At 40.7% G+C, this 11,555-nt stretch overlaps 2 protein-coding genes across 9 annotated transcripts in view; one reads left to right on the top strand and one right to left on the bottom strand.

Moving 5' to 3' along the window:
* Positions 1–11,555, top strand: part of LOC114666580 (zona pellucida sperm-binding protein 3-like) — a 515,374-nt gene that overhangs the window by 80,086 nt on the left and 423,733 nt on the right. The gene's annotated exons all lie outside the window — the stretch shown is intronic.
* The window catches only part of LOC114666623 (zona pellucida sperm-binding protein 3-like), a 44,159-nt gene continuing 35,591 nt past the window's right edge, over positions 2,988–11,555 (bottom strand). For 2 of the 8 annotated variants that reach the window (XM_051926593.1, XM_051926610.1), the window contains exons 2-9: positions 4,456–4,574; positions 4,238–4,341; positions 3,987–4,161; positions 3,793–3,913; positions 3,618–3,709; positions 3,428–3,543; positions 3,234–3,356; positions 2,988–3,122 (exon numbers count right to left, since the gene is read on the bottom strand). In XM_051926593.1, the coding sequence (XP_051782553.1) occupies positions 3,004–3,122; positions 3,234–3,356; positions 3,428–3,543; positions 3,618–3,709; positions 3,793–3,913; positions 3,987–4,161; positions 4,238–4,341; positions 4,456–4,574 (969 nt within the window). In that variant the 3' untranslated portion in view covers positions 2,988–3,003. Of the gene's footprint in view, positions 3,123–3,233; positions 3,357–3,427; positions 3,544–3,617; positions 3,710–3,792; positions 3,914–3,986; positions 4,162–4,237; positions 4,342–4,455; positions 4,575–5,278; positions 5,642–11,555 lie in introns of those variants that run through there. The other 6 variants (XM_051926588.1, XM_051926604.1, XM_051926599.1 and 3 more) reach the window with 4 other exon arrangements.

The following is an 11,555-nucleotide window of genomic DNA, read 5'->3' as shown; positions in this document are numbered from 1 at the left end:
CCTCTCACTCACTCAGATCCTCATCTGCAGCTCGACTTTCTGTACCGCACATCAAACTCAGTTCTATGGGAGCTCGAGCATCTCTCATAGTGTTCCTCAACTCTCATATACGTCAGCTCGATTCAATAACACATTTTAAAACTGCCCTCAAAACTTATCTTTTCAAACTGGCATACCAATGGTGAATTTTACACTGTTACTGCCAATTATCTTTGTTTGTTTGCTAATTACTGCTTTTGATTTATCATTCTCTTGTTTTAGTTTTACTAATGTTGTTTAATTTTATTGTAAGGTGACCTTGAATGCTATGATTATAAAATGGGATTTTCTAATGGCCAAACATAACCAAAACAATTGGTGACCTGGTTTGGAGCGTACAGCGGTTTGTACAATCCCAAGCAGCACATGCGTGAGGCATCTTTACCCATTACTTCACACCACAGCGGTGCCACTCGCAATATGGCGGCGACGTTGACGTACGATGCTGCTGGTCATGAGGCGTCTATGTCTATGGTGAGTGCTGCCTCACTTCTGCTCTTGAGAGCTGCTTGCCTTGACCTCAGTTAACCACCAGATGTCGCTGTTCATACTGGGGCTGAGGCTTCAAAGCTTCAAATCTTTTTCGGCAAAATACAAAGTTGTGAGAAGTTAAGCAAAATGACACCTTTTATAATATTTTACAATATTATGCAATCTTTCGAGGTAACTCAGGCCCCTTTGGCAAGTTTTCGGGGTACCTCAGGCCCCTTTTTCAGGCAAGATGTAATATTGTAATCTTTTTATTTAGTCAATGAAAGGTGTAATTTTGCTTGACTTCTCCCTACCTTCTTAATAGCCCTAGTGGCATTAGTAGAAAACCTCAAATCTTCACGCTTCAGTTTGAATGATTTTCTGTCACATATGGACATGAATTTCCATGGAAACTATCGTAAGCTGCAAGAATAGACAAACTGCTTTTAGAATGTGTAAAAAAAAAAAAAAAAAGCTTCTCTATAGAACACAGTTTGATGTGGTAATTAATATATACCATGATTTGGAAGAAATAACTGGCTTGGAAACGTACCACACTTATTGTTTATATACCTCCTGCATTGTTTAATTTGAATATTTGGACTTGGAGCCCCCTTCCCCACTTGAGTTTTCTTGACATTTTGATGCTGGTGTGCGTGTTGTGTGCTGGTAACCAGGCTGGCAGTTGTCACACGGCTGATGACGTCACATAATCAAGAGGTCATTATTTAAGATGGTTTATCTTTATTTGAACTGGTTTTCTTTGTATTTGCTTTCTGAAATAGACATGGCCATCAGTCTTCACAGCTTCACCCACTTTGAAGTTACCGGCTGTTTTAAGTGTTCAGCTATGTCATTACATTCACACCAATAATATTTTTCCCCACCTTTAGCATATTTTTTTCATTTCTGAACAAATGTTAACCATTATTTTGTACTTTGGAGTCTGAAAAACAAAAGTAAAACCATTAGAGACATCTGTGAAACCTTAGGATGACCAAAATCAACTGTCGAGAATGTCATTAAAAACTAAACACATTGGGCTCAGTAATCCCAAAGGGACAAGTAGGCCAAAAAAGACCTCCACTGCTGAGGACAGAAGAATCCTCAACTCTGGTAAAGAAAAAGCCCCCCAAATGCCTGTCTGACAGATCAGAAAATCGTCAGGGGGTCAGTGTGTGTGTGTGTCAGAGACCACTATCAGCAGAAGACTTCATGAACAGAAACAGGCCACACTGCAAGGTGCAAACCACAATAGGACGGTCAGATTACAGTTTGTGAAAAAGCACACAGTATTCTGGGAAAAGGTCATGTGAACAAGCTTGACAAAGATAAACCTGATCAGTGTGATGGCAAGAGAAAAAAGTGTGGAGATGAAAAAACTGCCCAAGATCCAAAGCAGGCCACCTCCTCTGTTAAACATGGTGGTGGGGGTGTTATGGCTTGGGCATGTACGGCTACCACAGTTCTCTTCATTGATGGAGCTGTGGACAACACCACCAAATGTTCTGATATATAGAGAAACATATGATCTGCTCAAGGTCCTGTAAAAATCCTTCAAACTCACTGCATGGCACTTCATCCCACAAGATGATGATCTAAACACTGCCTAGGTAATACAGGAGTTTATCCAAAACTAAGTACTGGAAAGTTGATAGGCCACGCTAGTGTCCCCCCCCCCCCAATTTAAATTGGGGGAATCTTCAATATGCAAAAAAAAAAAAAAAAAAAAAAAAAAAAAAACCAGGAGCTGAAGATGGCTGCATTAGAGGCTCAGCAGAGCATCACCAGATAATATCTGGTGATCTGAATTGCAGACTTACGTTCATTGGACATAAAAGGTATATGCAAGAACTAAATAGGACTATTTGACCTGCCAGTGTGTGCCAACCATTAAGTATGCCCAGAAACTTGGGATTGCAGCCGTGTCTAAAAAGTGTCATTTCTTCATGCTGGGACCCAAATGTCTGACCTCTAAAAGACGTCAAACGGACTAAAAAAAAAAAAAAAAAAAAAAAGAAACCTGTGGACTTTTCCACACTCCGAGAAAAGCCAAGATAGTTAAAAGGAGATCACCGATTGTGTAGCTGCATGGATTCAGAGTCCCAGGACTGCATTTGGGAACCACAGGTCTTGATCATGCCTTTTAAAACTAGGAACCAGTTTGTTCAAAAATTGCAGCAGCTTTAAAGTGATGCTTGATCTTCTCTTCATATTTGGCACATTTTGGGATGCTGAAGATGGGACCCTCAAATAGAGTACTGGGTTCATTTATTGAAATGCCACTTTCTAGCAAAGGAAGTTTGAGCACATTACATTTGCTAATCATTCACCTATGCTAGGTCAAGGTTGAGCCTGGATTAGAGGAGATTGGAGACCTGGAGCAACAAGCAGGCATGTGGTACCATCTAATGGCATAAGCCTGATCATGATGAATCTAACACAAGTGCAAACCAACACAATAGAGCAGACAAGGATTCTGGATTTAAAATTTTATTGCTTAGTATTAACAATGCCCTTTGCTTTTCTGTAGGCAAAGAATAGTACAGCCACACACGAGACAGCCAGGACACCTACAACAGCTCCAAGGATGGAATCTTGGAATTTAGAGCCTGCAAGGAGAAGAGGCATTAGGTGGTTTAATCTAGAATGTAAACTTGGACCATAAACCTAAGGAATGGTCCTTCACATGGCTTGCATTTCAGTTGTTGAAAACAAGTTACCTGAAGAGGCTTCATCTTGCTGGCCAGACAGGGACTGTGATAAAGACAAAGGAGAGACCTGCTCCAGATAAAGAGGGCCAACAGAAATGGTCTCCTGCCATTCAGCTGGTGCACTCCATTCGCCTGCAAAACACAATTTCAGCTTGTGTATCCCAGGCTGGACACTGCAGAAGTCTGCTGGTGAGGTCACTTACTTGCTCTCCTGGGTCTGCGTTTAGGGGCACCAGAGCCCCTCCTGAAGGGAGGGGGGTTGGCACAGCTGGTGTCACAGCAGCTACAGACAGCATTGTTCCCATCCACTGAGCTCCACCTGAAAGCACAGCCACCAATCACAACCTGCTACCTCATCTGAACAGGTGCACCATCGTCCTCCCAGTCACTTACTGGCTCAGTGCAGAGTTGTATGAACAATCCTTATTCAAAGGATCAACATTAGCAGATGCCAAGGTCACCTTCAGACGGCAGGTAATGAAGATCTGAAAGTAGACATGCAAGAGACTACATTCACATCTGGGAGCTTCAATGGGATTCCTCCAAAGGAGATGGGAGGAAGACTTACTGAACTAGTAGTCAGGCCATAAAACCTGAAGGCATCCAGCTGGAACTGCATTACAGACTGGGCAACTCTGGGGGACATGAACTGGGAATTGGAGCCTGTCAGTTTACTGTCCAAGAAACACCTGCAATACACAAGAGGGACCATAGCAATGCGTTTCCAGACCAAGATCTGGTCAGACTATGGCTCACACTCACCCATTATTCCCAATGAAGGTGTAGGCCGGGGCAGATGCATTGGACCCAGGAGTGGCCACACAGCGGTCCACAAAGACACGGAGAGGCACATGGTTAGTGCTGTCCACAGATGCCTGAAGGTTAATGAGGTCTCCTAGGAAGAAGGTGTTGGATGGACTCGGCCCACTCCAGTCACCTGCAGACAGGAATGTTACAAGGTGTTCAGATCACGTTAGTGCAAATGGAAAGGAGGATTTTTAGTGTACACCTACTGCTCATTATAACCAGCGAGAAGCTCAGAATATCCTCAGCAGATATCGTGGAGGTGTAGGGAACCCAAGTGGGGTTTAAGGCATTGCTGCTTACATTGTGTAGCCTGGGTTGGGAAACAAAGGATCCAGATGGAATGGTTTTGAATCAGTTTGGAACCAAGGATGTATCTGCATTAACACACAAGTTCAACTGTTTCTCCATTACAGCCTTGTCTCACCTGTTGTATTGGCATTCAATCTGTACCACAGCTGGATTGGTTCTTACAATGGGAAGACCATCAATTGGAGAAGGATTGTAGTCCAGGGTGAAGGTGTACACAATTACAGCTCCCAGCATCTGAAGAGAAAATGCAACAATTAGTTTAGGGTTAGTCAGCTGACAATAGTAGAATCCAAACTCAAAGTTTTGCTCCAACAGCACCTTACAGACACGAATGTTAGATTAGTTTTGCAGCTATTCTGAAAGGTTACAAGCTGCAAAGAAACTGGCTTTTTTAAAATAAAAATCTCTACAAATACATCGAGAAAAGGACGACTCTGCCAGCCAAAGGGCTACCTACAATCTGAACTGACACCTAAAAAGGCTTTTTAAAAATGGGTACTAAAGCAAGATGTCCAAGCAGTTCACCTGTTCCACAATTTGCCTCAATTGTGCGAGGAATACATCTATTGCCCAACCCGCTATATCCCAACTACATGGCTGAAATTGGCTCCAGCAGACCTCCGTGACCAACACAGGGCGCAAGGCAGGAAAAACCCCGGGCAAGGCGCGCACACTCAAAGACCTGCAGGTTAGGTGGAATGGCGATTCTAAACTGCCCTTAAAGTGGGTTTCCTCCTACAGTCCAGACACGAGGAGAACATGCGAACTCCACGCAGGGAGGACCCGGGAAGCAAACCCGGGTCTCCTAAATGCGAGGCAAAACGGGACATGATCATAAACCACACTCGAGCCACATACTATGAGGTTTCTCAAGGTTACCATTACTGAAAAAGTGACATTAGAAAAAGGACAAATGCGAGACCGCTGCAGCAACTCACCTCCACGGTGCTCCCACAGCCCTGCAGAGGCGCTTCAATCACAAAGGGCTGAGCACCGGCCGGACTGGTGACTCCACATCCACCCATGGAAAGATCAGAAGGCTGGACCGGCTTTTGGATTCCCAGCAAGTCCGGACTGATGGTGACGATCACCTCACTGTCGGTGCACTGAGCGGTTACGGTCTGCTGAGCGCCAGCTCTCGGCTCAAAATATTGCAGGACCGCGGGCTGCTGGTGCTTTGCGATAACCTTCTGTCCTTTGAAACGGGGCTGAGCAAAAGCATCGCAGAGGAAAAAGAGCAGCAACACTACGGCTATCTGACCCTTATACCCCATTTTTGAAAAACAAATGAAGAAAACACAATGAAATTCGAGGCGCAGTACAGTCTTTATATACACGAATTAAGGCTTTTGGCTGCTTAATGTTAACACGTGCGGACAAAATAACTACAATCAGTTACCAATCGCGTTTGAAATGAACAAGACGCTTCAACTACTGAGGTTAATTACGGGAAGGAGGTAATAAAATTAGAATCACAAATTAAAACAACCACAAAAGTGTAAGCTCATCTCAGGCAGTAAATTGACAGTTCTTATGTGGAACACGGGACAAGCAATTTGATTTTAAATCTCTCGGTATTTAAAACCAAACTTATTTGCTTTGGGTAAGTGAAGAATAAAGTGAACTAAATTTTAAATGTTAAGTGTGATGTCTTGTAGAAGATTCACTTATGAGATTTGTAGGCGTAGTGTACATTCCAAACTAACACGGAAGACTAATAAAATAATTGACAGATATAATTAAAGTTGAACGTAGTCAAGTGTTTTGTGGTAATGGGGTGCTACTAAAAAGTCTTTGTGGAATATTTATATAGTTTCGATTTGATCTCATTTTGAATTTGAATTAAGGTTTTGCATCAAATTTATCTGTTGTAGTAAAATCAAATTATCTCCAATATCAGTCTTGCAAAGTGAAGACAGGACAAACATCCTTCATTTTACATTGAGTTAATGTCTTATTGGTTAAATATAAAAGGTCATAAATAAATCAACCTGTAAAAAAAAAAAAAATAGTGGAAAGCAACTGGGAGCACCTCAAGTAAAGCAGGTGCATTTTTGGGTGGATTGGTTCAAACAATGCAGAGACGATGATAAATATTGTTTGAGTCCAACAGTGGCTGTGATTGTGACTGCTCCACGGTTATGTCATAAAATGAAAGTGGACCTCAGATAACATAAAGAAATCTTCTCTGTAAAAGTGTCCAGGAAAGGCATTTTAACTTCTCAGGTTCTTTTTATATTAGAATACCAATTCAACAATCACTCGGCACAGATAAATGCAAATACAAAGCAAAAATATCTCAACATTGGCCAAGGTAACCTACCTCAAGTTCAATATCTTATCAGGGGCTAGAAACTGCTCAACACATGAGACATCCCTGCCAGGATTCACTTGAAAAGCAATTTAAGAATAATATGTCTCTAATGATACGTCTAATGCTGTAGTCAGATGGCCTGGGAGGACAGAAAGAAATGATAAAAACTCCAGGAGTTGTGATGTAAGGGAAAAACACAAAATCTGCAGGGGCTCAAAGGCCAAAAGAATGCTGAGCCGCCACTGCACATTCTAATTAACATCAATGTGTGTAAGTTGTTCCTGTTGCTTTTTAAGATTCATCCTAGGAGAATATTTAAATATCCCTCAGTGAATTTCAGGAGATTTCACTCTCTCTGTCCAATGAAATCTCACTTTGGCTCATTGTTCAGCAGTAGTGCAATCCCACAGTGGAGCGTCCATGTTTATTTGACCTTCAGATTAATGAGCCTAATGGCCGAGTGCTGCACTCTGCATGTGTGGACTACTCATAAACCAAGTTAAATGGATTGTTTTGTATGTCTCGATGCATGATCAATAATCCAGGTAAGGAAATCCTAGAAATTTGATTCTGTTCATCTGGACAAAGTTTTTAAGTGGGAGAAATATTTCGAGACTTATCCAAGTCTCTTCCTCAGTCTCAATTGACTGCAGGTTTCCCCAACCTTATAAACAGTACCTTTGCTTAATCACAGAGACTAGCACCATTGACAAAGGGCCAGTTGATCAGTGATATGCAAATTGTCCACTGATTAGTAGACGTGTGAAAGACGCCAAAGATTGGTCCATCCCAAGGATCGGGTCCCACGGCACAAACAGAGTAACATAGTTTACGCAGTTAAGTGCCAGGAGGAGTGCCATGAATTGTACATCGGGGAAACCAAGCAGCCACTGGCTAAGCGCATGTCACAACACAGAAGAGCTTCCTCGTCAGGCCAGGACTCCGCAGTCTATTTAAACCATTACTTAAAAAGTCAGACCTTGACCCACATATACTAAATAATTATAGGCCTATTTCAAATTTACCGTTTCTCTCTAAAATACTAGAAAAAGTAGTCGCCAGTCAGCTTCAGACTCACCTTACGCATTACAATTTATTTGAGAAATTCCAGTCTGGTTTTCGCACTGGTCATAGTACAGAAACGGCACTAACACGGGTTGTAAATGACATTCTGATATCCTCTGATGAAGGAAACTCAACTGTAATTATGTTGTTGGACTTAAGTGCAGCGTTTGACACCATCGACCATTCTATTTTACTGCACAGGCTAGAAAATGATGTTGGGCTTACAGGCACCGTGCTCGCTTGGTTTAGTTCTTATTTATCAAATCGATTCCAATATGTACAGAAATGTGCTGACAGTACTCCATCATTATACACAGAAGTTCAATATGGTGTCCCGCAGGGCTCAGTACTGGGACCTTTACTATTTTCACTGTACATGCTTCCACTGGGATCTATCATTAGGAAACATAATGTTAATTTTCACTCGTATGCAGATGACACCCAGTTATACCTTTCATTTAAATCAAATGAAGTTTCTCCAATGTTGTCTTTAATTAGTTGTGTTAGTGAATTAAAGGAGTGGATGAATAAGAACTACTTGTCTTTAAGTGCAGATAAAACAGAGATGTTAATTGTTGGAGGGAATGATGCTGATCACAATAATATTTTGTCATCATTTAACTCTGGGAATCCCAGTCAATTTTACTGAATCAGCCCGCAATCTAGGAGTTATCTTTGACTCTAGCATGTCATTTAAAGCGCATATTACAAAGTTGTCCAAAACATGTTTCTTCCATCTTAAAAATGTTAGGAAATTAAGGCGCTTTTTAAATAAACAGGATTCTGAGAAACTAATGCATGCATTTATCTCTAGTAGGATTGACTACTGCAATGCAGTGTTCACTGGATGTTCAAACTGTTCTTTATACAGCCTCCAGTTAATCCAAAATGCGGCTGCGAGAATTATTACAAGAACAAGAAAATATGAACACATAACTCCAGTTCTTAAATCCTTACACTGGCTCCCGGTTAAGTTTAGGGCAGATTTCAAAATCCTTCTTTTAACATATAAATCATTAAATGGTCGAGGTCCGGCTTACTTGTCTGAACTTATCATGACTTACAAACCAGAGCGCACATTAAGATCTCAAGATGCCAGTCTGCTTATGATTCCAAGGATTAATAAAATAACAGTGGGGGGTCGAGCTTTTAGTTACTGGGCCCCTAAACTGTGGAATGGTCTGCCTGCTACTATAAGAGATGCCCCTTCAGTCTCAGCTTTTAAATCCCGGCTGAAGACTCACTACTTCAGTTTAGCATACCCTTACTAGAGATGCTGATTAACTGTACAGACTGCATCTCTGTTGTTAGTCATTAGCACTTAAACATAAGTAACATGACAGTTATAATTGTATACTAACCCTCACTTATTCTGTTTTTTCTTCTCGGTACTCAAATGTGGTACTTAGTGCCACGGCCCACCTGCCAAGTTGTTTTGCCTGCCTAAGGAAAAGTCATCCCTGATGGAGGATCGCAGGAGTCGTGGGAGAGAGGGGTCCTTTCATCGGATTGGCTGGCCCAGCACTGTTTCAGCTGTGGAATGGCCAAATGGGGGAGGCAGCTTGAAGGATGAGGTCTCCAGGACTCTATACAAATACAAATCTTATTATGGGATATATCATCTACTGTTAAATTCTACTCTGTACTTCTAAAATTTATATATTTTTTTTATTTCTTACTATATTGAGAAATTGTTCTGTGTACTGTACTGTACTGTATTGTATTGTATTGTATTGACCCCCTTCTTTTGACACCCACTGCACGCCCAATCTACCTGGAAAGGGGTCTCTCTTTGAACTGCCTTTCCCAAGGTTTCTTCCATTTTTCCCTACTAGGTTTTTTTTTGGGAGTTTTTCCTTGTCTTCTTAGAGAGTCAAGGCTGGGGGGCTGTCAAGAGGCAGGGCCTGTTAAAGCCCATTGCGGCACTTCCTGTGTGATTTTGGGCTATACAAAAATAAACTGTATTGTATTGTATTGTATTTACATCTACAGGATAGTGGTCACTCCTTTAAAGATGAAGAGGTGCACATCCTGGACAGGGAGGAGCGCTGGTTTGAGAGAGGAATCAAGGAGGTCATTTACGTGAAAAAGGAACGACCATCTCTGAACAGAGGAGGGGGCCTAAGGGTACATCTGTCGCCATCTTACAATGCTGTGATTGCAGCCATTCCTCAACCCTCTATGAATGGTTCGCACGTCTACTAATCAGTGGACAATTTGCATATCACTGATCAACTGGCCCTTTGTCAATGGTGCTAGTCTCTGTGATTAAGCAAAGGTACTGTTTATAAGGTTGGGGAAACCTGCAGTCAATTGAGACTGAGGAAGAGACTTGGATAAGTCTTGAAATATTTCTCCCACTTAAAAACTTTGTCCAGATGAACAGAATCAAATTTCTAGGATTGTTTTGTATCAACTTCGATCTGTAGCAGTGACCCTGTAACTTTCAAATTGCCTTAACTTTTTAATTTTCCCTATATATATATATATATATATATATATATATATAACTGTCTGTAAAGTCGTGCTACTTTCCTCTCACAGTTCCAAAAGTACATGGGGTTACCAAGGTGATACCCCAGCTTTTGTCTAGGTTTTTGTACAAGGGCTAGACAGAACGTTTTTGACTCCTGGGGTAAATGTAGCTTTTTAAATAAGCAGACAGATAAATAAATATACATGAACAAAGTAACCAATAAATTCATGTGCGGTAAACTCCGTTTTTGAAATTCTCAAGATTCTTTATTTGTCACAGGCATAGTTATACAGGACAACACGCAGTGAAATGCATCCTGATCCACTTATCAAAAACTGTTCAAAGTTAGAAGAATATCAGTTAGATTAACAAAAAGTCATAGATTGAAAGAAAACAGTGTAGTAGAACATAATAAATAAGTAAAATTATGTGAATAAAGTAGAATTAAGTGTTAAGGTGCAATAGTGTAGTAATTATTGTACAAAACCAAAGTTAGACTGGTGCATAGTTAAATGAGGCAGTTTGTTTGTTTGTGCTACTGCGATCTTTACTTTCTTTTTTTATATTTTCTAATTTTCCTACTTTCTCCACATGTGTATAGCGCCAATGTTTTTTTTTTTTTTGAGCCTTTCTAATATCACTGGTTTCATAGTCTCTAACCTGCTCTGCATTTGTTTAGTGCCAACGTTTGTAAACGTCCTTATGAAGTTCTACTTTGTCTTTTATTCATTGTCATTTAATTCTGAGCCGGACTGGACATGCTTTTTTTCAATTCCACTTGTTCCGGGCTGATAATTACTTTCCTTATTTTCTGAATTTCCACCTTGATTATTCTTTTTTGCTCTTTTTTCTGTCCAACGCATTTGAGTCTCTTTTCTCCGCGCTGTTTATTTCTTCGCTTAGATGTCGACATTTAATTTATAACGTACCTTATATGCTTTATATGCGCTGAGAGCCCTGGATCTGTGTGTGCTCAAATCCTTCACAAGACTGAATGTTTTGCTGCCGATTGTCCTATTTGATAGATTGTAAGTAGGGCATGTCTCTAGTCTCGCGGGTCTTTAAAATGTCTTACGAGAAGATCACATATCGTAGACTTGCTTTTACTTTCCAGGACAGGATTTCTTTTTATAATATATATATATATATATATATATATATATATATATATATATATATATGGAGTATAACCGAGCAATGTGTCTAAATTGTAATACCAAGTAATCTGCCATGTTTTGGTTCTGTCAATTTTAACACAATTTCATGGTAGTTTTGTGCAGATGATGCCTGCCATTTCTGAACTGTTAAAAGACTTTCCTGCAATAGGCAGTGCACCACTAAATAATACGTGACTCAGACT

Source organism: Erpetoichthys calabaricus, chromosome 1, assembly GCF_900747795.2.
Source record: "Erpetoichthys calabaricus chromosome 1, fErpCal1.3, whole genome shotgun sequence".
In the NCBI taxonomy this organism is placed as follows: domain Eukaryota; kingdom Metazoa; phylum Chordata; class Cladistia; order Polypteriformes; family Polypteridae; genus Erpetoichthys; species Erpetoichthys calabaricus.
Note: the sequence above shows the minus strand (reverse complement) of the source record. Positions and strands in the feature narration are given on the sequence as shown.